Source organism: Pantherophis guttatus, chromosome 4 (genome assembly GCF_059756535.1).
Source record: "Pantherophis guttatus breed Tessera chromosome 4, ASM5975653v1, whole genome shotgun sequence".
In the NCBI taxonomy this organism is placed as follows: Eukaryota; Metazoa; Chordata; class Lepidosauria; order Squamata; family Colubridae; genus Pantherophis; species Pantherophis guttatus.
Window position 1 is genome coordinate 149,427,271 of NC_142066.1, and position 27,344 is coordinate 149,454,614.

Genomic DNA, 27,344 nt, shown 5'->3' on the forward strand with positions numbered 1-27,344 from the left:
CTGTGCCATTCTTTGGGCATCCAAAACAATGTGAACATAGTGGATTATACAATTATCATTATGATTGTGTATCAAAAGCCAACATTCTCAGAGGATATTTTCTTGAACTATAGAACCTAGGACTTGAGGTTTGACACTGGGCAATGTAAATGGATGAACTGTGACCTTATTAAGGCCAAAAGACCAATACTGCAGCATTGGGGAGATAAATGTATGGCCCCTTTCAGTTAATACAGTAAAGACCTGATTGCAGCTGCCACCTACAAATGAATTGCCTTTACACAATTCAATCTCTTTTGTCCAGTCTTTGTTCAGATGTTGTTCAGACTTTGTATGTGAACAAGTATAATGAAATAGAGGGCTCATTTATAGCAAATATAGTATTTTTTTTAAAAAAGGTAGTTGTATAAATCAGAAATATACTCTTGAATTTTATTTGCATTAGACAATTATATATATAGAATTGTAGCTTTTTTTTTGTTATAATAACATATCATTACATTTCTTTTCTGTTCTATTTTTTCACATTTTTGTTGCAACATTTGTTATGACAAAAAGATAGAACTTTATTTTGTTCATTGTCCAATAAAAATACAATCCATAAAATGAACAACACAAAATTATCCCGAAACAAGAAGAACTATTAGCAAACATTTGTGGACAAAGTTTAGACATAATGTAGCAAAATTTATTTAAAAATATATTGATCCCAATTATTTAATAAATAGCACAAATAAAAACTATCAGAGTCCCCAGAAATTAAAATTAAAGAAGGGTGATTAATTGGTTATGAATGTTCCTGTAGAAAGAACAATACAGAAGAACATCTAAAAAATTTTTGTGTATATCGTGTACAGTACCAGGTTTCATATTGATTATTTACTTATTTATTAAATTTATTTGCCATTTTTCTCACTGCGGGCTATTTCCCTTCCAGGACATCTATAAGAAGAATATTAAATCAAGCTAAAGATAAAGATCTCTCAAACACACAATTCCCCACAATTAGGAATTGTAATATGATATAAATATGAGACTGGGTTAGATACTATCATTTGCAATTATATTGTGAAAGCAAGCAACAATTTCTGTTTGATCTCCAATATTTAAGAGCATTTGCCTTAATATTGTTCCAGCATTTTTATGTCCTTTTTCTCTTCTCTTTGGCAATGTGTATCACTATTACTATTATTTTTGTGTTTCGTTCTTTTGTTCTCTTTTTTGTTATTAATTTAAAGCAATACAAATACAATTTAAAAATATCTACAAAAAATCAATTGCAATACCCAATAAAATAATAAATGAGTTAAGTTCTAAGTATTTTAATTCTGGGAAAATATTAATGTATTTTTATAGCTGCATCTTTAGGCAATTTCTCTCACAAATACGATATCAAAATATAAGAGACATATATAATTTAAAAGATTAAAATCAGGACCCTAAATCAAAATACTGTATAGCATTTTTTTTATTGGGTAGTAATCATGGAACTGGACCTTCCACTACAGGTAAACTGATGTGAAAAAAAGATAATTATATGGGCATTTTGAATCGAAATCATATGGCTTGAAAAATTTAAGGCCAGTGTTTTGAAACAAGCTTAGAAAATCTCTGGAGACAATAAAATTGTTTCATTTTAATATCAACTTTTCATTGATTGCCAGTTCATAGTTTAGATTGGCTAATTTTTCTTAATTCTGAAGACAGTTCAAATCCATGTAAATGAATATTTCATTTACATTCATTTACATATTTAGTCCAAATTTTGAGATTAGCAAAACATGGATAACAAATCTGGCATTTTATAAAGTTGTTTAAACAATACTAATCCACCATCCCCTTAAGTACGGGATGAATATTTCTAGTGGCCATTTTAGAGGATGCCCATTAATAGTAATTAATTTTAGTTTTATTTTGTATTTTTACTCTGTGTATAGATTAGGGTGGTGTACAAAAGACATACAATAAATGTACCCAGGATCTTTGTGTCTTGGCAGCCAGTGTTACCACCTTCAAAGGAAATAAATCTTAGTGCCACTCAGCCCTACCGAGACAGATAAATCTCATTGCCTAGCTATAGCATGGGGCCATGAATTAAAATCATGATTTCAAACTAAATGGGGTAGCAAAGGGGAAATCCTTAAATGTGTTATATTTGTATGACATATACATTAACCATGTGCGCGGAGTCAAGCCATGGCACCCTGGTGGTCAATCCACAACATTGCACAGTACATGCTATGCACAAGAGCGCCTAGTTTTTCCGCTCTATTCTTCTTGGTTATTTTATGCTATCTTTTCTGTATCTTTTTAATTGTGATTTTATTGTTTCTGAACTGTCTGCTGCTTTGAACTTTTTCATAAAAGGCAAGAACCAGATCATTTGAATATTTTACGTCTTAAGAAGGAAAGGAGGCTGGAACTTTAAAGGCAAAGTTATTTCCCTGAGACTAACACCAGAAAATAAATAAGATCTAGCACGACATAGCAGGAATAACCGAATCTATTATTATTTCACTTTATTGCAGAAAATTTTGTTTCGACTTAAAGGATGGCAAATGTTTGACTAGAGTGTATGTATTTATATATGTATGAGTTTATTTGTTTATAAATACGTAAAAATACGGGGGAATACGTAAAATCCCCAACCTCCAGGTATTTCGCTGTGCACTGAAGACCCTGTTGTTCCGCCAGACCGGGCTATCGACATGATAATTTTAAATTGGGGTATTTTAAATTTCTGGGGTTTTAAATGGAGCCAAATTTATTTAATAATTTTAAATTTTAAATTGATGTTTGTCTTGTGTTTTTAAATAGGTTGTACACCGCCCTGAGTCCTTTGGGAGAAGGGCGGTATAGAAATAAAATTATTATTATTATTATTATTATTATTATTATTATTATTATTATTATTATTATTATTATTAATAATAATAATAATAATAATAATAATAATAATAAATAACTCAAGGCAGTAAACATACCTAATACTCCTTCCTCTTCCTATTTTCCACACAACAACCTTGTGAGGTGAGTTGGGCTGAGTCTTAAAGGCAGCTCCATGAAGAGCACAGTTAAGGGTCCAACTGTCTGGTATGAAGGTGTGTATTATTGTTATATGGTTCCCTGCTCCAGGTTGGACCAAAATTGGCACAACAGCTTGAGCTGCACAAAGAGAGTCACTGGCCCATGCAGCAGTAACCAGGTGTCCGGGATACCATGTACCTATTTCTTTGGGGTGGGACAGTTTCATCCCATCAAGAGACAATAGCAATAGCAATAGCACTTATATACTGCTTTACAATGCTTTACAGCCCTCTCTAAGAGGTTTACAAAGTCAGCATATGGCCCCCAACAATCTAGGTCAATGATGGCAAACCATTTCAACACCAAGTGCTCAAACTGGAACGCATGTGCATGTGTGCGCGTGCGCGTGCCGGAGCACCAGAAACCCAAAGATCAGCTGGCTGATGCGTGCAAGCCTGCTTTTCAGGCTGTTTTCAGGCCATTTTCAGGGCAGTTTTTGGCCCAGAAAATGGCCAAAAATGCCCCAAAACAGCCTGTTTTGGGGGCCGTTTTCAGGCTATTTTCCAGCGCTCCAGTGCCTGCCAAGACCAGCTGTCCAGCATACATGTAAAAATTAGAAGAGCAGCTGGCGATGGCACACATATCCACAGAGAGGGCTCTGTGTGCTACCTCTGGCACGCGTGCCATAGGTTCGCCATCACAGATCTAGATCCTCATTTTACCTACCTCAGAAGGATGGAAGGCTGAGTCAACCTTGAGCCTGGTGGCATTTGAACTGCCAAATTGCAGGCAGCCGGCAATCAGAAGAAGTAGCCTGCAGTACTGCACTCTAACCACTGCCCCACCAAGGCTCATACCAAAGTTAGCAAAGAATCCTGATGGATAGTTATTCTCTCTTACTTGGGCTCAATTTCATCCTGTTTCTTCCCATGCAAACAGCCATCAGAGATCAAGGCAAGAGTTTGACCACATTGTCAATACAGCTTAAAGTAACTCGTATAATTGGGGATCATGATATGAATGATGTCGTGCCTCTGAATGATAGACAACCCCTCCCAATAGTTTCATGTACATATTTTTTAAAAAACATGGGAGTGTTCTGTCCCTGTCTCACACACGCACACAAACAGTCAGCCAGGAGTTAATAAAACCAGCAGTCAGGAATTCCTTTGAGATAACAGAATTGGCAGCAACCCAGTAGCTGCCTGCCAAAGACTTTACTCACAAAGGGAGGTTTTTCTCCTCCGTCCGATACACCAAAATAAGTCCACAAAGCCAAAGAGTTGTCAAGTTCAGTCCATAATAAATTCAAGGAGGGCATATAACGAAGTTCCAGAAACGCAGTATGACTTGCTAGCTTTTCAGCTTTGTCCGTCACAAGGCCTGAATGGCCACCACACCCCCTTTTATCCCCTGTGGGGTGTGGTCCAGTGAATCAGCTTAATCTCTGGCACGCCTCTTTCTCTGCTGCGTGCATTTATCTTTCCGACGCTGTCGGGGATCCAGCCAAGATTCATCTCCGTCGCTGTCTAACTGCGGCTGCTCGGAAATGCCTGGCTCCTGGCCTATCTCTTGGCCTTCGGAGGACACCTGAGGCATTGCCAGAGAGGAGGGTCCTGGAGAGGGAGGCCTTGCCAACTCCTCTCCTTCACTTTCGAAGTCTTCTCCCTCTGATAATACAGGCTCGGGGGTCGGAGTCACAACAGGGAGAATCAAACCCTGCATACATAAGAGACTAGGGGAATGACCTCTGGTCTCCTACCACCACCAACTGGAACCACCACAGAAGAAGGAAAGAACCAGCTCATTCAATGGAGTTTCTCTCCTATGCCCAAGCCTGAAGCCTGGCTGAAATGAGTCCACTTCCTCTAAGTGCTCCATATCTGTCTTTTCATCACTGCTTCAATAATGTTCTCTAAGAACTGAAAGTTGGAAATAGAAGTCATGAGGAGTCCTTGGTGTTCTCTGACCTTGTATGTTTTCTTGCAGATGTTTCATTGCCCGAATTAGGTAACATCATCAGTGCTCTCTTGGTCAACCCTGTAGCTCAGGGTTGACCAAGGACCACTCATGTCAACCCTGAGATAGAAATATTCTCCTTTATTATTATGAGCCATGGTGGCGCAGTGGTTAGAATGCAGTACTTCAGGCTACTTTTGCTGACTGCAGTTCGGCAGTTCAATTCTCACCGGCTCAAGGTTGGTTCAGCCTTCCATCCTAAGGACCCAGATTGTTGGGGGCAATATGCTGACTTCGTAAAACCACTTAGAGAGAGCTGTAAAGCACTACAAAGCAGTGTATAAGTCTAAGTTCTATTGCTATTTATTAGATAGAAGACAGTTCCCCAAAACAGCTAAATCCATGGAGAAGAAATCATTTCTGCCTTCTGCTAATATGAGGCATTGTACACCTTCAGATTCAATGAGCTCTTCTCAACTCTCTACAATAAACAGTTCTAACAAGTACATCAGAATCTGCACTGCTAAAAAAAAGTCTCAGTTAACATGCCCATGCAATACCCAATACCACCATGGACCCTACCCAAAAAGAGTCAAGCTTTAATATTATTATATATTATGAGCCCTTTAATCTACCACCTCTGAATTTTGTACTGCGATTTTGTAAGTGCTTGTAAGGCATTATATCTTAATTGTTGTTTTGATTCTATATTGTAGGTGCACCAAAAATAAATTTACTTTTGCTGCTGCTGCTGCTACCATTACTACTAAATTTATGCTTTTAAATTTATGTGGGATTAACACTCATGTTGCCCAATTATAAATAGCTAATAACGCACACTACATTGTACTGCTACTTATTGGTATGATTATCAACATGGAGAATTGCAATCATAAGACTGTTGATTAAAGCTGATCTGGATTACTTTGATTTTCCTGTCTCTGTTTTATTCAGTATTTTTAATCATAAATTATACTGCTTTGCGATTTCTTAGAGATTACTGCAGTTTATGTTTGACATGTGGAAACAAATGTAATCAGAGCTAATATTCATAAATTCCATCACTAACTTGATATATACAAACAACAGGCTGATAAAATAAATTAGTAGAATTCATGTTTATATCACAGAAGGCTTTTTCATAAATATAATCTGATAATTCAGATCAGGACAAAATATTTTATCTACTGGTTGTTTTTTTAATTTTGACTCAAATTAAATAAATTATTTGAAAAATGGGGGGGAAATGGGGGGAAATGGTATAGGTAGACAACAGAAACAAAAATAGGTAATATTCATAAGGAAATTGAGGATGTATATATATATATGTATATAATGTAGATGTTATGTGAAATGTTAAAGTATATAAAAATGACACTGTCTGAATATGTATTAGAGTTTTGGAAAAGGAAAACTACAATAAAAATTATAAATAAATTATTATTTTAAAAAAAGGAAATGATATAACAATAAATCTCACTATGCAAGCTGATAAAAATAAATAAATAAATAAATTATTTGATTTCTTTTCTTTACTATGTGCCTTTAATATTTTCCTACTCTTATGACACTGCATTTTCTAGCCATTTTGTTTTTATGTGCGGGTATGTAAAATAAATGATACATAGATAGATGTTGAATGGATGGATGAAGGGAGGGAGGGAGGGAGGGAAGGATAGACAAATGTCAGAATTTTTATAAAATCTTTTTCTGGCATGCAAGCAGCAGTTATGCATAATAGGTACAAAATTCAGTACAAATCAGTAACAAATAAAAGCTTGAAATATACAAATAAAAGCGTCAAAACTAGGAAAACACATAATAAAACAGTGGTAGTTTGCTATGGCCAATCCTGACCACTGTCAAGAATCTTTTAATGGCATTTACTCCGACAGAAAATAGACAATAGAATATTTTGGCTTATTTTTTTTTAATAGGTGATGATCATTAGCAGCAGCAGATATATCAAAAGGAAGGATTGAATTTTATTATTTATTTTGCTTTTACAGTTAATATTCTTTTAATTTCATCGTAATTTCTCCGGTAAAATCAATTGAATCTGGATTTTGCAGTAAGATATTTTTTGTTTTGGAGTTTCATTTTGGTTTTTTTTAAAAAAAACTGAAATATATACTGATATCAAATTTTTAGTCCATGAAAGCACAATAATGAATTTGTGTGATAAGCAAAGTGTGATTGTTTATTTTGTATTCCTAATGCTGTACTACTGGATGTGGAAATAAACAGAATCATTACTTTTCATAGTACAGTTCTGTTACTTTTCAAAGCTGACACTGTATTTAGTTTTGCAAAATAGGGCTTTAAATTGTTAAACCACTAAAAAAAATGATGTGATAATGTTAGGATTAAAATAATCATCTCAGAAATATTATTGATCCTTTGCATAAAAAATCAACAAAGCATTTTGTGACACTTAAAATTCAACAAAACATTCCATGGCACTTCAAACACATTTTTCCCTCTCCCTCCCTCCTTCCCTCCCTCCCTCCCTCCCTCTCCCTCCCTCCCTTTCTCTCTCTCTCTCTCTCTCTCTCTCTCTCTCTCTCTCTCTCACACACACACACACACACACACACACACACACACACACACACAAAATCTCTTTTTCTCTATCTCTATCTATTATCTATCTATTTATCTATCATCTATCATCCTCATAATAAAGCCGACAGCTTTATGAACAGGGCACTAAAAATATTTATCTATTTTATTTTTATGAAAGAGCGCTAGATAAAATATGAGATTTCTTAATTTATTTCAGTCTGTTTCTTCATAAATATGTAATATATTTATTCACAGCAATAGCTCCTGATTAATTTGCAACTAATATAGTACTCACAGCCATGTATCTAGTAACAATGTCCTTACAGAAGTTGCTTGTTTTAGATGTGTGTAAGACTTAAAATATGAGATGAAAGAGATTTTCCACAGATTTCTTTATAGGAGGATACAATAGGTTTGAATATGAATTTGATTATAATGTAGTAGATATTATAACATAAAGTGAGAATAATTCTGACTTTACGTATTTAATTGTACAGTCTTTGGTGCTTTAATATCTAAGAAGAAATATTACAGGATTTTAAATGATTGCAGTAGGTCATGCCTCATAATACTGTATTCAATAGTTGTGTAGTGGCAGAAATAGATGGCAGTTAGAAAGGGTAAAAAAGGTATATAAAAAAAGAAAAAGGCAGAATAATTTGTACAAAAATGATCAATAAAATACAAAAATGGTACTATTTTCCCATTTTTAAAAGAAATGTGTACACTACAGTTATGTTAACAACTTTTAATAGTGAGACTTCAATTGACTGCTTTTAATTGCAAATTCACTTTGAAATAATAGAAGAATAAAGTCGTGGGCACCAGTCTGAGAAGTTCTACTGCAAAGTTTGAAAAATAGGAGCAAGATCATTTTTTAAAAAAATACACAACTAGCCAGCTTCTCACACTTACGTTTCACTCTATTGTTGACTTTTTCAGCATGGCTGGATAACCATGTACAATGGAGCAGAGCAAGAACAGGATTTCATCTTCAGTTTTTCTTTTCTTTTGGACATTTATCACAAAATATGATAAAAATAGAAGGAAAACCATTTTTATGCCCACTTCCACCTTAAAATAATGTTAGCCAAATCCACAGCTGAAGATACAATTACAGTACTTGATTTAAACTTTATTTTCCAATGGTTTTAATAATGATGGAGTTTTTAAAAGACTTACTATTCATGGCAATGAGTTGATTAACAAGCAAAGGAAATAGTTATTTAATATATTGATCTACATTGCCTTATTGTCTATATTGTATTAATGGTCTATTGAGTCCTCCTCTTGTATAATAAAAATGAATTTCAGAGGTGTATAAAACATTATGTATTTTCATATAACACTCAGGCTTTGATTTAGCAAGACAAACATGCACACAAATCATTAATCCATAACCAAATGCAAATATTGATCTCTTCAGTATTTTAATTTAGGTAAATGTTCAAAATGTCTCATAAGGTATTCGTAGAAGGCAGCCTTCAATTTCTGGTGACTATGATTCCTTTAATTTTCTTAAAAGTTTTCACTTTTAAGTGAAGTGAACATAAGCAGAATGTTAATTTGACCTCACTAATTTTTACCAGTTTTTGGGAAGGGGTGAAGGAAAGGGTTCCTTTACAGGTAACACCAATATTTTAAAAGATACAGGATGGTGATAAAGCAAGGTGAACATACCATACTATTTTTTTCTCTTATCGGTTCCACTGACTACGAATTAATCTCTAGATAGTTTTTGATACTAATGTTTACAGTCTAAAATTGCCTTATTTTCCACCTGTTTCATGCAATGGCTCCTTTTTAATATCTCCAGTTCTGTACCTTTTTTTAATCAGATGCATAGTAATGGATATCTTATTATTGCTTTTGTTATGAACAAATGTGGAAAATGTTCCTAAAATGTAGGAATCATTCTCTGTATAACTGTGTTTTTCTTAACCATGGAACTTGAAGATGTGTGGACTTCAACTCCCAGAATTCTCCAGCTCACTATCTGAGCAGAAATTGATCAAAGCCACTTCTAGTGATCTGGTGATTAAGGCACCAGGAAATTTTGTGAGTTCTAGTCTGGCCTTATGAAAGCCAGCTGAATGACTTTGGACCAATCACCAGGAGACAGTGAGTTCTAGTCCTATCTTAGCCATGAAAGCCAGCTTGGAGACTTTGGGCCAATCACCAGGAGAGTAAGAAATTAGCAACAGTGGAATATTGTTATACATATTTTTACATAACACATTTAAAATGAATGTTAGAGGTTAAGATTAGATTTTGAAAAGGATGTTATCAGATATGCCCAAGAATAATGTTATGACTATTAGAAGGATGTAGCAAATATTGAATAATTGAAAAATGAAGGAATATGTGCTGATATAAATATGTATAATAACATTAGACCGTGTAAGTTTGACTAATGTGGTAACTTTTATTTGTATTAATATTGGTTTTGTATCAAAATGACGCCACACTGTCCATGCAATGATATTGATGATATTGATGTATGTTTAAAAATAAAAAAAAAAACTTTACCTCAGAAAAAAGAAAGAAAAGAAAGCCAGCTGAATGACTTTGGACCAATCACCAGGAGACAGTGAGTTCTAGTCCTATCTTAGCCACGAAAGCCAACTTGGAGACTTTGGGCCAATCACAAGGAGATTTTGAGTTCTAGCCCCATCTTAAAGCATGGAAGCCAGCTTTTTTTGGATCTTGGAGCAGTCAGCCCAACTCATCTCAAACCATTGTTGTTGTGGGGGAAATAGGAAAAAGAAGGTGCATTGGATATGTTTTCCACCCTGAGTTATTTGTAAAAAATAATGAAGGAAGGTACAAAATAAATAAATAAATAAATATCTGTGAAAGTGATTTGGAAGGTGGCTGAACTAATTTTAACTATTTCAGGCCCATTTTAAATAGATTTCTCTTTCCAAATCCCAGACTAGATTTATTTAACTTTTTTACGAAAAGCTAGATTGCATTTCTTACTGAAGCCTCAGGGAATTTTGCTACGCTATCTAAAAAGTTTCATCCTGAAAGAGACAGGATGTCAGACATTCACCCAGCTTGTAATAAATATACCAATGTGTTTGATAGTTAAACACATATTTAGAACTGGCATTCATTCTTAGCTTCTGCCAGATAACCTGCTAATATAGTACTTTGCTTCATTCTGACTGGATGTTCTATTCTCATATATTATTGTTGCTTTGGTGGGATCCATCCTACCTATTTTTTCCAACCTTCTTGACATTTCTTCTTTCTGCTGCTTCCTATTATAGTCATTGTTCTCGTCACTCCTTTTTTCACTCCTGTGAAAAAAGTTCACAGTTTTTTTCCTAAATCTTTGCTTCTATTTTTATTTCCTAAAAAAATAAATAAGTCAATACAAAGTTAATTAATGCAAAAGTGAAGCCACCAAGAAGAGGGAGGGAGGGAGGGAGGGGAAGGAAGGAAGGAAGGAAGGAAGGAAGGAAGGAAGGAAGGAAGGAAGGAAGGAAGGAAGGAAGGAAGGAAGGAAGGAAGGATGGATCTAAGAGAATCAAGGGAAAGGGAAGGGAACAGACTAGTAAGAAATTATTTCCCTCAGAAGCAGTGGGAAGAAGATGGCAGGAGCTGGAAAGATGAGATAGATCAATCTGCAAAAATAAAACAAGCTGTGCTAACTAGTGCCGGCAGGGGGGAAAAAAGACTTACTAAGATATGAAAATACTTTGATGATGGAGAGTTTGTAATTAAAAAGTTTGGCAATAGCAAATGACTTAGTGAAAATGAAATAGGGAATGTCTGTTATAGAATTGTTCCATTCCTAGATATTGGCTAGAGAAGGCTTTAAGGGGTCCCATGTCCCAATTTCCAATATCTCTCCAGAGATATGAGGGCACAGACTAAACTCTCATGCACAGATGTAAATGAGAATGACAAAAGAAGAGAATAAATTATTTTCTTTTTTTATGTGTGTCAACATAGTTCTTTTTTTTAAATAAATAAATAATTTTATTTCTATACTGCCCTTCTCCCGAAGGACTCAGGGCGATGTACAGCCTATTAAAAGCACAAAAACAGACATCAATTAAAAATAATTAAAATTATTAAATAATTTCAGCTCAGATTTAAAACCCCAAAAATTTAAACACCCAATTTAAAATCATTACATTGATAGCCCGGCCTGGCGGAACAGCAGGGTCTTGAGGGCACAGCGAAATACACGGAGGTCGGAGGTCTTACGCATTTCTGGGGGCAGTTCATTCCACAGGGCAGGGGCTCCTACAGAGAAGGCCCTCTCCCTGGGTGTTGCCAGCCAACATAACTTGGCCGATGGCACACTGAGGAGACCTTTTCTGTGGGAGCGAACTGGCCGGTGGGAGGCTATTGGTGGCAGAAGACGGTCTCGAAGGTACCCGGGTCCTATGCCATGCTTTAAAGGTGGTGACCAACACCTTGAATCGCACCCGGAAGACCACTGGGAGCCAGTGCAGCTCGCGCAGGAGGGGCGTCACGTGGGCACAACAGGTTGCGCCCACAACCACCCGCACGGCCGCATTCTGGACCAGTTGGAGCCTCCAAGTGCTCTTCAAGGGGAACCCCATGTAGAGAGCATTACAATAGTCCAGCCGGGAGGTGACAAGGGTGTGAGTGACTGTGCTGACTGTATGGATATGAAGCAGAAGGTCCTGGTGTGATTATCTTGCAAGGCCAGACTATTTTAAGGCATTGTTCATGGGACTGCTTTTAAAGACTGTCCCAAAACTACAACTAGTAGAAAAATTCAGCAACCTACAGTACTTGCAGCTAGGGAGAAGTTGAGAACTGTCAGAATCACAACTGTATACTGCAACTACCTGTATTTCAGCAATTGCATCAGCTGTTTGCTTATTTATTTTATTTGTTAAATTTATATGCCATCCATCTCACTGATAATAAAACTCTGGTCTGAAATGGGCTTCCTGCCTAAGCAGGAGGTTGGATTAGAAGACCTCTAAGGTCCCTTTGAACTCTGTTAGTCTGTTATTCAGTAGGTAGAGGGATTCCAATTATAAATCAACATGCTGGTTGATACCTCCAAAGCCCCCAATGGTTTGGCACCTAGATCGGGGTGGGTTCTACTTAACTTTACTACTGGTTCGCAACGGGAGCGCGCACATGCAGATCGCATGCGCAGATCGTCCATTAGGACATCTGGGCAGGTGAGCGGAGCCTCCCGCCACTTTTACTACCGGTTCGCAAGAACCGGACAGAACCAGGAGCAACCCACCATTGACCTAGATACATTCAAGACCACTGAGATACTTTCAGTGGCATCAATCCATTGTATGTATAAGTGTAATGGTGTTTCTTGATTAGGGCTATAGAAAAAGAATGTGATAACCAGAGAGAAGAAGGCAAGGAAATTATGGTTTTTTTCAGCTTATTCTGCCTTTCTATGGAAGAATTTGTTACTAGACTGTTGGCTGGCACCCTCCTTTGAGAAAAGCATCCAAATAGAGATGTGATGGAAGGCATTTTGTTTTTTTAATGTATTTATTTGTATGCTGCCTTAATTATTTTTATAAGTAACTCAAGGGGCAAACACACACAATATTCCTTCCGCCTCCAATTTTCCCCACAGGAACAACCCTGTGAGGTGGATTGGGCTGAGAGAGAGAGGTCCAAAGTCACCCAGCTGATTTTCATGGCTAATGCAGGACTCGAACTCAGGGCCTCCCCACTTTGTAGCCTTAACCACTAGACCAAATTGGTTGGAATGAGATCCCAAAGGCGGAACCTTGTTTAGTTTTTAAATGAAGGGTTTTATAGCTCTATATAAATGACCACAGTGTACAAATATTGTGATAAATAAATAAATAGTCCATGGATGCCTTCTTCCATAAATTAATTTTAGGTTGACTTTGGAAAACGTTTTCTAAACATTTCAAAATAAATATTCAAGGAATCTTTTTCTCTTTGCTGTAATGAACACTGGAACAGAATAATTTTATTGCTTCATAATTGGATTTGGAGCAAAGTTGTAATATAACTTGAACACAACATTAGTTTTAAAATAATGTTTTTCTTGTGATATCCATTGAATTTATACATACTAAGTGTATATGTCAATGTGTGAAGGATGTACAGTAGGTCGTCTAAAAACCACAATAAAAATATAAACATATCAAACACAATTGTCCAACCACTTTATTTTTGGGAGCTCCATCAGAATGAAAATTCACAATACTATATCAGAGCTTGTGCATAACTTCTCAGTACATGCTGAATCTGATTATTCAAATTCTGTCCATTCTTATAAATACCAGACAGAAAACTATATATAAATGCAGGCATTCAGTTTTACAAAACTTACTAAAAAGTCTACCTAAACACAATCTATTCTTAAAAATCTAACTGAAGTTATTTGCTGACCAAAAGTTTATTTTCTCCTCAAATAGGAAAACTCTGAATGGAGGGAAGCACATTAAAAAAAAAAAAAAAGACCAGAGGGCTTGGGAAGTCTAAATTTCATGAAAGACCAGAGAACAGATTGTATGTATGTCCCCCTCCCATCCTGCATTTCTGCAGTCCCAAAATTCAGGCCTTCTTTGAGGCATTCTCATATTGAACACTCACAATAGCGCGTCGTCACTCAGAAATTTGAGCCTCATTTTCATTGATGGCAACTCATAATAAGGAGCATATAGCGGTGTATTTAGCAAATTTACTTTTTATGAAGTATGAATAAACCAGGAGGTCTACCTCATTCATAGCTAAAGTAAAAGTGTATCCCTACACTCTGACAAAGTTCAGCCACTGAGCTGCAGCATTAACTTGTATTCTAACAAGATTAAAATATATTTGTCCTGGGGATTAGCATACTTAAGTCCCCCGTTTGCCTTTTCAACAGTGGTAGTGCACTTTGATCTGTGTTGCGTAGCAAGGGCACGGCTTGGGCCCAGCTATCCGAGTGCCAAGTGTGAAATCAGCCTGATGTCATCCCCATTCTTCATCTTTTACATCTTCCACCAGTTTAATTATATTTCCGCCACAAAGCTCAGGAGCTTCATTGCATATTCAAGTTTGACTAGGAAGCGTTTAAAGAAGGTATGGGTGAACTATCTTTGTGGGGGGAGGAACAGGATGCTTGGGTCTTTGCTGAAAAGGGTCAGCCAGCTTCAGGCCTGGCCTTAGCAGGAAAGATATATATGGCGTTATAAAAAGAAAACTCACTGGAGTATTTCTTTCTTTCTTTCTTTCTTTCTTTCTTTCTTTCTTTCCCAGTATTATTTCATATGGAGTTTTAGATCGTCTGATCTTGATTGAAGTCTCTTAGGTAGCTGGGGCACAAATTGTGACAATGGGTTACAAACCACTTCTTTGTATAGATTCTGGGGTTTTCAGATGTGTTCTTGACTGGTTTGGGTTTTTGAAACTCTCCATGCTAATGGTTCTTTCATATTGCTTCCCCCCTCCCACCCCTTTTTTTGGGGGGGTTACTGTAGAGAGAGGGAAACAGTCCTAACCCACCTTCTGGTTGCAAAGGAAGGGGGCTGACTAAGAAAGAAAGGAGGGTGGATATAAGATTATATGCGTGTTGAATTTTATTTTGTATTGTGTTGTGGACTTAAGCCAATCAATTGTTCTTCACTCCTTGTTTATCTCTATCTCTATCTCTATCATCTCTATCTCTATCTCTGTCTCTGTCTCTGTCTCTGTGTCTATCTCTATCTCTATCTCTATCAGTCTGTCTGTCTGTCTGTCTGTCTGTCTGTCTATCTATCTATCTATCTATCTATCTATCTATCTATCTATGTGTCTATCATCTATCTGTCTGTCTATCTATATCAGCTATCTACTGTATCTCTATCATGTATCATTTATCATCTATATCTATCTCTATCCATCTATATCAGCTCTCTATTTATGATCTATCTATTTATCTATTAGATATAGATATCTATCTAGATCTATCTATCTATCTATCTAGGTATCTAGATATCTAGATATTTATATATATATATATATATATATATATATATATATATATATATATATATATATATATATATATATATATATATAAAATCAATAATTAATCTATATTATCTATCTATATCTATCTGACTATATGATCTATATCTTTCTTCATCTTATCTTATCTTTCATCTTATTATACCTTCCCCTGAATATGTCCCTAATTTCATTGGCTGAAGGTCCCCTAAATAAGACATTTATACTGAATTTAGTTTGTATTGTGCTATAGACACAAACCAATTAGTTGTCCTTCACTCATTTATTTATCATATTGATATGGCCCCTCATCTCACAAAACTTGAGTTTACACTAGGATATGCAATCAGATTGTTAAAAAATGATTCAACAAGTACAAAAATTAATATTATTATTAAAACTCCACCTCTACCATGAGCGCATCTTGCTCCCTTCCTTGTCACCCTTGTTTTAATATTAACATTAATTGTATTTATAAAAAGTCAATATTTTTATTTTAATATTTTAATATTCATATTTTAATATGAATTCATTTAATTCATAATTACATTAAATCAACAATATGTAATTTAATAATTATATATTATTAACACAATATTAATTTAATGTTAATTGCATTAATTAGTTAATTGATTTATTATTACTTTTAATATTAATTAACTTGCTTAAAAATGAAGTTAATATTTATTATTTTAGTGTTTTATATTGCTGCTTTTACTTAGTTGTAAACTGCCAAGAGTTGCCATTTGACAAGATGGGCAGCATATAAATTTAATAGATAGATAGATAGATAGATAGATAGATAGATAGATAGATAGATAGATAGATAGATAGAATATTAAATAAGTAAGTAAGCAAGCAAGCAAGCAAGCAAGCAAGCAAGCAAGCAAGCAAGCAAGCAAACAAACAAACAAACAAACAAACAAACAAATAAATAAATAAATAAATAAATAAATAAATAAATAAATAAATAAATAAATAAATAAATTTATAAGGGAAAGCATTATGAACAATGGAGTCACTCCATTCCATAAAGAATTTAGGGCATTTGATTGATTGTCCTTTTGGGATGCTCGTGATCGATTATTCCCTTATTTGCAGGGGGGGGAAATCCTTGGCACCCTGGCAGCCAATGGGAAGGGTTGCTTTGTGGAGGAAGAAGGAAGAAGGAAGTGAGGAGAGAGGAAACGAGCCACCTGCAGCTCTAACTGAGGCTTTGACCTTCACCCAGCCTTCTGCCCATAGACTCTATTCATAGTAAGTTAGAGTGTCTGTGAGACACAACCACATTCTGTCTCTCCAGCTCATCAAGTCAGGGACTGTTGGGCGTTACTTCCACATACAAGCCGGGCAGAATAGAAATGCAGATCAGCTTCTTTAGCATTTGAGAGCAGGTCAGTGCTGGGAAATGCTCTTCTCAGACAGCGCCTTTTGTCTGTGATTTTCCAGTGTTTTTCTCCTTTCCAGATATGAGCAGAGACAGGTAATGTGACAATAGAAGAGATAAATGTAGGATCCCATTTGCTATTTAAGAGAGATGGGGAGTTGGAAGAAAGGAAGCTGGATGCAAGTCTGAGATACTTCAAATTAATGAGAATTTTATTTGGTGTCATTACTCCGCGTTTAGAATGTGACGTTACAATGCCTTGCTTTTTAAATTGAATTGATATAATTATAAAATTATCTCCACATAATTAACTCAAGGATTACATTTGATACTATTTAGCATGTAATCAAAGCCTATTATGTTTTAGCTATAGGAACACCAATTACATTTTAAAGGGTTACTTAGATCCAGCTCCATTGAGGGGTGGGTAGTGGAATATCTATTCATGGCGGGTTATTCGGCTGTATTCATTTGTAGATGAAAAGGGGAAAGAAGGATTAAATAATATAATATAGCTCTGTTGGTACACTTTGGGGACTAACTCTCCTTTTGTGTTACCATTTATCTTTCAGATTCGTGAAATTGAAGGAAGTTTGCTGCTTACTTCATCTTGAGGTCCCAACAACACATCAAAAGATAAAATCTCAACTGTAGCATACCGGTAATTCTTCTTTAAAAATAGGGTCCCATCATTAGCTTTTCCTCAGTTTTGTGGGGAAGGAAGGAGAGAGTGAGAGAGAAAGAAAGAGAGAGGGAGGGAGGGAGGGAGGGAGGGCTTGCTCTCAATTTCTCAGAAGAAAAAAAATTAAAAAGATCCCTTTGACCAATTTTTGAAAAAAAGAAAGAAGAATTTACTCAAGATTCATTTTGCACTTCAGTTCAGAAGGACTTTTCCATCAGGCTAGCCAACAAGTTTTTATTGTTATTTTTATTAGTAGTATTGCTCTCTGAAATCAGAAAGGGGGCATTTAGGAAAGAATCTCTTACTTGAATGGCAGTTGTTTCTGATTTATAACCTCTCACCTTCTTACCCTTAATAGCCACTTAACCCCTTAGAACACCCATCTCGTTCCCCCCCCCCCAATCTCTAATGGTCTGTAAATTTAAAGAAAAGACCTTAGCACTGGAGATAACTGCTGTCCAAAATGATGAGAAAGTGTTAATATTGTTACTATTTCATTGAAGTAGCTGATAAAAACATGTACAGGTAGGTTTGTTTGTTTGCACCTCTGAAGAATTGATCACATAGATGTATGTGGGATGATAGTCCTAAAGTGCAGAAAGACCATTTTTAAAAACACAACCTACTCCTCTGTGCCCCAGGAAAGCAAAAGCTTGCTTGCTTGAAAGATCCGTTGGCAGGCCACAGGGGAAAGAGATGGGCCAGCATCCCTCCCTCCTGAGCTAATTCTGAATTCTGCCAAATCCAAGAGTTTAAAAGAAGTTGAAGGTCTGAAAGCAGTTGGGATTGTACAAGACAAGCTGAACTATGTGCCTTTGCTGACCACTCTGAAGTTTTGTTAGTGGATGTTGGAGAAAGCGTTTCAACCTGATGGTTGGATTCCATTCAGGGAAGGGTTGGGGGGAAAATGGTGGAAGGAAAGTCCCAAAGAAAGAAGACTGCCCACCAAGATTTGCAACATCAAGTAATGTTCATGTTAATAGCAAATTCAAAACATTGAAAGAGTTAAGCAGCTGACCAGCTTCAGCATGGCTTTTTCTTTCCCTAATCAAAACTTCATTGAATAAATCTTGAAGACATTTCCAGATGTGCTTCTATGTCCCTGAGGTGTCCAAACATTATCAATGTGAACCTAGATGTGCATTGAAAAACTGTGCGATGCGAAAACATATTTCTAGAAAACTCATAAAGCATAAATGCAGGGGCGAGAAGGAAGGAATGTGTGTGTAAGTGTACTTTTCTTTCAAGATCATTTCAATTCTCTAAAACTGTAGTCTGCTTCTGATGAAGCAAGAAATGACTGAACAGGTGTTAATTTTTCTGTAAAAAAAATGTCAGCATGTTCCATCTTCCCATGCTGAAAAAACAGAGAAGGAAAATTTCAATTTATCCCACTTGTAAGCGAGATATTTTGCCATCACCCCAATTTTTGGCTGGGTGGGTTTCCTCCTCGCCCCACAGAGATTAAATGTAAGGGGCAGAGAAGAGGGGTAAAGAAATTACAGTTTTGTTTCCATTCTGCAAGGTTGAGCCACAGCAGGATTGGACCTCTTACATGGTGCTTCCTTTTCTATTCTGAGTCCTACAAGAGGTGTGGAAGTGCCATCTATTTCCATCAGCTTCTTTCCGAACTTGGACTAACGGGGCTCCTTCCATGGGAAATCTCATTCTGATGGCCTGCGGTTTCTCTAAAAATATCCCCATAGCATCTCCATAACCTTTCCTTTCTCAAAGGGTGGACCTCTTCATTTGTTTCATTCCCATCAAAGAAGGAAAGAAATTTGCCATTACCGGAAATGATAGTCAACCATGTATCAAGAGTTTGCAATTGACATTTGCATGGGGATAATTAACAGGGATTTCATCCTATACTTCTGAAGCTTCTCCTGAGCATCCTTCTAGTAGGAAAGGCTACTCTGGAAATCCAAGGAGTGCAGGGGTGTTTCCCATAGATAGAAGCAGGAGTTGACTAGGCAGGCTGGATTCTAAATCAGCAGAATGTGGAATGGCTTTTTGGCACACGCCTTGAGTTTGCCAAATTACTTCTCTAACAGGCAAACCACTGAACACTTAGAAGTAGCCCTATAGCATTTTCTAGGCATGTCCTTTATATCATGGCCAAAAGAGCCAAGTAGGGCAAGGATATTTGCATGTATAGCGCCTGGCTGCCAACTGAAAGCTAATTTGAATGGGACATTAGATTGCCGGGTTATTGCTACCAACTGATTTCATCACCAGATGATAACTGCAAGATTGCTTATGAACCAACTATTTGCTTAAGGTTAAATCCCTATGAACCTTAATTGCATTTGATTGTCCTTATATTTTCCAGTAGATACCAACAGATCTTACAAGTTTGAAGAGATGCTTTTATTTTCATAAACAATAGACTGTTTTTAAGTGCTGCTTTTAAGAATCCCATTAAAGTTTGGGAGTTGATTAAGAGGCAATTCTAAACAAGTAAATACCTAGGACTGAGTTCAGTGACATGGAATGCCAAGTAAATGGGCAGCCTAATTTAGTTGGAATTAATTCTATTATATCAATGAAACCAACCATCCAGCAAACCTGTTTAGTATAAATAAATCTCTTTCATTCTTCTGGATTCTGCAATTAAAGATTTTCTTCCAGTACTATTTGCAAAAAAATTTAAATTACTCCTTCCAAAGGATGCAATCCTATGTACATTTACTTGAGAGTAAGCCTTATGAAATTTAATGGGTTGGGTTGGTTTTTTTTTTACCAAATATGTGAAACATTGTATTCTAAGGACTGTAAGATGCCTGGGATATAAATGCATTGGAGAAGATATTCCCCAATATAAACTAACTCAAATATGAGAAGGGGCAGAATTAAAGGCCCACCGAGTTAGGTAAAAGTACACCCACTTTAAAAGCAACCGTTTTTGTTTCAGATCAGTTGGAAAAATAACCGAAACATGTATTAACAATTAGCAAACTTTAAAATTCTATATACAGCCTGATTTCCTAAATACAAACTGCTTTTTTATAGGCTCATACAATTTGCTCTGTGAGCAGTTATAGTTATTACATCACTTGGCTAAGGTGTAAATACCTAGAGAAGGAAAAAAGAATCTTAGGGAGAAATAAAAACGAGCCTTTTGCAGTTATTTTTTCTTTGCTTGCATTTGATTTGGGTCCTGTTAAGGATCCCTGTAGATCCAAGCCAAGAGATAATGCTGCCTCTGAACCACAAATCTGATATTTGTGGATAACATATTTTCTTCTGAAAGATGAAGATACAGAGGGATTCTCCAACACCCATTTCTGATCAAAGCCTTGGACAATTCTGACAATCCTTTGGACGCCGATGAGAAATCTCCATGGGCACAGCAAAGCTTATTTTTCTACAAGCATAACTCTATCTCACCTGCAAGATTTTAAGATTAAATCTATCCTGTATTTATTTGCATTCCCAGTCTGAGAGAGTGATGAATTTTGTTCTATCCAGCATATCTGACTTTCTGTTGGAACCTAGCCTCCCATATGGGCAAATTTGACTTCTATAAAATAACAGGCGATAAGTCCTACCAGTTTCCACACTTTCCTGCAGCAAAGTATTGACTTGTTCAATTCTTTCCAAAGTTAACTTTACAAAGGTTTCTGCTTTCTGGCAAGATCAGATCCCATTGCAAAGTTTTATCTGCATTTATTTCATGCATTTATTCCAGAAAGCTGCAGCAAGGTTTATTTCTTATTGGCAGTCATTTGCAATTATAGATATAAATTCTTGAATGACAATGCTGATATATAATATAGAGATTGAAGTTCAAAGTACGGTATATTTAATTGGAAGTTAACTTCAGTGGGATTCTTTATTAAGATAAACCTGGGTGTGATCACAATACACTATAATTGTCTTTAAAAATTAAAAATTAAGTTTGTCAATATAGTTTATGTCCAGGCAGCATAGTGTGCTTCTTTTTAAAAGTTCTTCTTGTCAAATTTACCTGGGATGTTTTTTTTTAATTGCAGAAAAAATGAAAGTTGAGTCCATCCTTCATAAGAGGATTTTAATACTGTCAGGATTTGAGTGTATTAATAGCGTTAATCCAAATGTAATTTTAGATTTTCCATGTATACTTTCTTAGATAATTTCTCTAGGATGTGCAGCTTTTTCTTCAAAAAGACACTATTATACTGTACGTGTAAATTTTATTGTGCATATCATTATATATTAAATCTAAACTTTTCAGATTCCAAAATTAAAAGGTCTGATAACTTTTTCTTTGTGTACAAATTGTTAATTATATTTCTCAATTACTAATCTTGTGAAGCATCTATCTGCAAAATATTCACAAATTTTTACACATGCATAATCCTCTTGGGAGGCAAGAACATAAGAGACTACTAGTCTAAAATTTCAATGGACGCATTGTAGGTTTCATAATAAATTTGGGTTTTTTTATTTAATGCACTGTTCCAAGATTTAAACACACAAAAATGCAGTGAAAATGTGTACAACTTTTGAGACCGCCGTCGTAAACAGAAACATTCATCTTTCATAAATTATAAATATTTGATATCGCGAATTGTAAAACGCACATTTCATAAAACTGGAAAAAAAACGAAACCTTTTGCTTTGCTACAAGGCAGTACCATTGTATACCATCTCCTAAGCATTTAATGGTTATTCACAGAATTTAAAATTATAGCATTTTAAGTGTCTCTCCTCCCCCCACCCAACTTGGTAGGACTATGTACACATGTATCTTTTATAGCTGCGTAGTGTGTTTTTAAGGCAAAGTGAGCAGTTCACCACCAAGCAGGCTGTAGTCCTGGATAGCTGAACAGGTGAAGGAAATTCGTGGGCCCCAGGCAAAGATTTTGGATGCTCACCTTTGAAGCAGAAAAGCGAGGGGGAAGGGAAAGGAATCTTCACCGGTACAAATTCTTCACTCAGCTCACATGGAAAGGAGGGTATTTAACCAGGAAAGGGAGAGAGTCCCTAAAAATTAAACGCCCAACTTGCAAGCCCTTCGTAGGGGTCTACGCTCGATTTATTATTTTTTGGAATGAAAGGCAGCACTTACAAACCCGGCCTGTTTCTTTTAAAGAAAGTAGAGCGAATTTCCTTCAGAAAGAATTTAGTGTAGTGAACTCCTCTTACCCATCCGGGCCCCACACCCCACCCCACTCATTTTCCCCCCTCTCCCGTTTCCCTTTCCTGAAGTAAGAGTCAGTGGGGTGAGTATCCCGGCTTCCTTTGCACCCATGGCTGCCCATAAATGCCGAGAGGGAGTCTAAACCAGCCCCTCCTCAAAAGGAAACCCCGTAACGTGCAACGTGACCCGCCAGGCTGCCCCGCTCCGGGCCTCCGAAGCAGAGAATGCCGCCCAAGTGAGCGGCCGCCACCGCCGGGATGAGCTACGAGACCCTCACAGCGGAAAGGAGATCGCCGAAGCTCACGGCTTCACTTCGGCGGGCACTCCGAAGCGGGGAGGATGTTTTGTAAATTTTTCCCGTCCCACAGCTGGCCTACAGGAGAAACAACGGCAGCCTTAAGCCCCCTGGAAGTTTCCCCACTATTTAACAACTTTTTCTAAGTCACTTTTTCTTCCCATCCCTTTAACAGAGAAATATTGAGGAAAAATTTACTGGGCCCCGTTCGGTGCCTCAGGATTTATTTATTTATTTTGAATTCCTCAAAGGGCAGTATGTTTTTACCTGTATATTTTCATGATTAGAGTTATTCTTTCATACCCACTCCCGCAAAGGCAGCATAAGAGGAGGAAAAAGGTGAGGGGGGGGGAGGAGAAAAATAAACATTTAAACTCGCAGAACAAATAGGAGATCTATTTATTCGGTTCACAGTCTCGTGAAATGCAGCAATAAAAATCTTTGGACTTCAGCAAAAGTTGTCTTTTTTTTTTTAATATATTGAGTTTCAAAAAAGAGTGTCCAGTCCGGTTAAAACCGTGCGTAAGTCTATAAAAAGCAACTGAAGCTTTTAAAAAAATCGACCGTCAGCGTCTAATTTTTTTTTTTTGTAGAAACAAAAAAAGTAAAACAAAAAAAAAAATCAAAAAAATATTTTATAATCAGATATTTGGATTCTTTAACAACACCTTACCTGCAATTTATATATATATATATGCATATATTTATAAATTACATATATATACGTATTTACACACAGAGAATATTGCAGAATTCTATCTAATACAATATTTTCCACTATTTATGCTGGTATAATCTTTGTACACTGGCCCTTAGATCTATGTTTTTCCCCCCCCCTCCCCATCTTCTCCATTAAATTATTGCATTGTCTAAAGCCCGTCCGGCTGTCCGCCGCCGCAGCTCACCCCACCCCACCCCCCGCCGCCGCCCCCTTTCCCTCCGCTCTCTACTCGCTGTCGGACTTGCCGTCTTTTGAGGCGGTGGAGTGGTTGTACAATCCTTGTGCCATGAGGTGCACCGCCAGGGAGTTTTTGCTGCCGGTGGCTTTCTTGATTTTGGCTCGTTTGTTCTGGAACCAGATTTTGATCTGGGACTCGTTGAGGCTCAGCTCCTGAGCCAGGCTCTGGCGCCGCTGCTCCGTCAAGTACCTGTTGGTCTGAAACTCCGCCTTGAGTCTCTGCAGCTGCTCCGCGGTGAAGGCCGTCCGCGGCCGCTTATCCTCCTTGTTCGGGTTCTTCTTCTTTGGTTTCCGCGATCGGGGGCCTGCGAGCCGCGGGGAGAAGAGGAGGACAGAGAAAGAGAGAGGGAGAGAGAGAGAGAGAGAGAGGAGGGGTGAGTGGGAAGGCAACCTCAGCCTCCTCTCGCCGGCCTCGCCAGCTCCGGGGGCACGAGGTTGGACGCTGGGCGGCCTCGCCAGAGGAAAAGGGGCGAGGGGAAGCCAAGACCCCCCCTCCCCTCCCGAGGACGGCCTTCGGGAGACCGCCAGCCAAAAGGGCTCCCAGGAAGCCGAGGGTCCCTTTGGCGGGGGAAGAGCGAGGATTGAGCCCACCCGGCCCATGCTCCGCAGCCAGCCGCTCCCTTCTGCCGACGGTCCCAACTCCAGCCTGCTTTTCTTCTTTGTTACCTCTCGGCAGCATTAGGACCTGGGGATTCCCTGCAAGCCCCCTCCCCAAGGAAGCCAGACTCCGGCAGGCGCTGCCCCTCCATTCTTGGGCCGCAGCGGCGGCGGCGGCTGGAGAAAGGCCGGCCGCAACGGCGCTCTCCTTCCCCGTTCTACCCAGGCAAGCCAGCTTCGGTTCGTCGAGACAGTAAGCCGGGAGCCCTTTACCGGGAATTAGGCGGCCGTCTGACCTGTCAAAGACTGTTCGGAGCGGAACTTTTGGAGGGGAAAATCGGGAAATGTTTCTCGGCCCAGGAGAAAGCGGAGGACTGGGCCGCTTCGCTCGGCCTTTGGAAGGTGGCGGGGCGGGGCGGGAATCCCCTGTTATTTTTCTTCCCTCCCGCTCTGGAACCCATCAGCAAAGATCTCAAGGACCGCGGCCTCTTTCTCAAACGAATAACCAGCCAACCTTTTTCGCTTCCAGGAGTCGCGAGAAAGCCTTCGAGGTCTCCCAGACTCGAAAAGGGCCTTTCCAACCTTTCGGGAAGATTTCCTGGCTTTTCTGCACACACAGACAGACCCTTAGGACAGCTCCCAGCTGGGAGAGCAGAAAAGAGCCAAGGATTTGGGGCTTCGGCTGTTCAAGGCCGGCTAGCCTTTTCGCGCCGGCGCTTTCCTTTTTTCCCCCGTTTTCCAAGAGGAAGAAGGACGAGACAGGCCAACCGGCAACCGACTCTGCATCCTGAGACGCCTGGCTGGGTTCGGGATCGGGGCCCGAGAAAAATAAGACCTTAACAAAGCGGGAAGGTGGAGAACAATGGATCTCAGGCTCCGGTGCCAAATATCTCCCCCGCGCCAAAGCTCTCAGCGCAAAATCTTCGCTTCCCATTTTTGTGTGATTATAAAATGCAACCGGGGAAGGAATAAATATTTCGTTTGTTGGATTCAGAAGAAGGGCAAACAAACGCATCCCACAGCAAAGCCCAGGCTGATCGCAGAGGCGGGGCGAGCATCCCGTTCGCGGCGTCACCTCCCCCTAAGCGGGTCGAGGGCGCCCTCGCAAAAACTCTCGCGGCCTGCGTCCTACCCCAGCCCCTGGAACGGCTTCCAGCAGCGTTGCGAGGGGAAAGGGCGCAAAGGCCCAGAGGGGGTGAGCCGCCGGGTCCGCTTAGCCAGCGGCAGCCAAGAGTCGGGCTCCAAGGAGCGCTTTCCAGCCCTAGCGGAGCCGAGAAGAAAGCGGCAGACCAGGGTGCGCTTCGCTGCGGTCCTGCCATTTTCTGCCCGGTTTTCTTTTTTTCTCCTGGCCGCCTTCCACGTAGTTCCACCAGCGGGAAGACGCCGGTGCCGAGGGAGGCCTGCTACAAAAGCTTTTCAAGGCTGCTTTGAGGTTGTCAAGGGGAGTTTTCGGTGCAGGCCTCCCTCCGCTTGCGGGGGAAAATCTCCCCGCCGCCGCCAGTCCCTCCCAGGCCGGTTCCCTTCAAGGAATATACCTTCTCCGCCATTCTCCTTCCTTCTCCCGAGCCTCGGCTTTCGCCCCGGCCTCTCACCCGAGCGAGCGAGCGAGTGACCGAGCGGACCTAATACCGCCGCTTACCTGAGGAAGGCCTGTCCGAGTAGCGGGTGCAATAGACCCAGGCCGGCCACAGCATGGGCTGTCCACCGGGAAATGAACTGGCCTGCGAGCTGTCCGAATCCGAGCTGAGCGACAGGTCCCCGCCGCCCCCGCCGCCGCCACCGGACTTCAAGGCTCCGACCAGCTCCCCGCAGTCGCTCCCCTTTTTGGCGGGGACCCCAGTCTGGGGGCCGCCGCTGCCGCCGTCGCCTCCTTCGGCCAGGGAACCCGCGGCCGGAGCAGCCGAGGGACTCCTGGCGTCCAGCAGATGCGGTGGCGGCTGCTGTTGTTGCGGTGGCTGCGGCGGCTGTCGCCGCCGCCGCCGCTCCGGGCTGTTGTCGCGACTACTACCGCCGCCGCCGCCGCCGCCCTCCTTCCTGCGGCCGAACTCCGGGCGGAGGATGTTGTCGATGAAGAAGTTGGTGATGCGGTGCGGCGCGTGCGGGTGGTTGCCCGGCACTTGGAGCACGCGGGGCGCGAGCAGGGCCCTCCTCCGGCTAGCCTCTCCGTCGCTGCCGCTGCTGGCCTCCTCCGGCGGCTGCGGAGGTGGCGGCTCGGCGCCTCCGTCGCCCGGGTGCTGCTCGTTCTCCTCCATGCCGGCCCGCGGATGCCCGAAAGCTGCCCTCGCCTTTAGGCGACGCACCCCGCCCACCCCGACCGCCAGGCGGGCCGGTCGGCGGGATCCAGAGGGAGAGCGGCTTCTTCGGATGGCGGCTATCCTGCGTCTGCCTCGGGCTGCGCGTAGTTGAGATGCCGACTTGCCGCGGTCTCCTTCTTCTCTTCCTGCCTCCCGGGGCTATTATAGGGTTCCTCCCTTCAGTTCTGCAGGCCCCTCCTGCGTCCTTGGCCCAGCAACGTAGTCATCGTTAGGACTAAACATCCGCTCCCCCCCCCCAAGCCCTCCCGCCCCCAGCTCCCGCTCCTGTGGGTTGATACGAGCCTGGCGATATCCTTGCAAAAATTACGCAGCTGCAGAGAAATCCTTCATGAGGTTAAAAAGTCAAGGCAACACCGTCGGTCTGGCTGGAGCAAACGCCTGCCCGGCTCGCTGGCTCCCGCGCACGGCGACCGCAGCCCCGAGGCGCACAAGGCGCTTCTGCACAATCCCCGCGGCTCTC

The 27,344-nt window shown here is 39.8% G+C and overlaps 1 protein-coding gene across 1 annotated transcript; it reads right to left on the reverse strand.

The window, feature by feature from the left end:
• Positions 1-23,947: 23,947 nt before the first annotated feature.
• EN2 (engrailed homeobox 2) lies at positions 23,948-27,124 on the reverse strand. Its single transcript, XM_034401670.2, has 2 exons — positions 26,209-27,124; positions 23,948-24,277 (listed from the first exon to the last, which is right to left on the reverse strand). Exons 1-2 carry the CDS (start codon positions 26,819-26,821, stop codon positions 23,961-23,963), a joined length of 930 nt encoding a protein of 309 aa, XP_034257561.1. The 5' UTR covers positions 26,822-27,124; the 3' UTR covers positions 23,948-23,960.
• Between the last annotated feature and the right edge of the window lie 220 nt (positions 27,125-27,344).

Coding starts and splice junctions, on each gene's coding strand:
- EN2 (XM_034401670.2), bottom strand. CDS start 26,821: ATGGAGGAGAACGAGCAGCACCCGGGCGACGGAGGCGCCGAGCCGCCA. Junction 24,278..26,208: donor CTCGGACAGGCCTTCCTCAG/GTAAGCGGCGGT, acceptor CGCGGCTCGCAG/GCCCCCGATCGCGGAAACCA.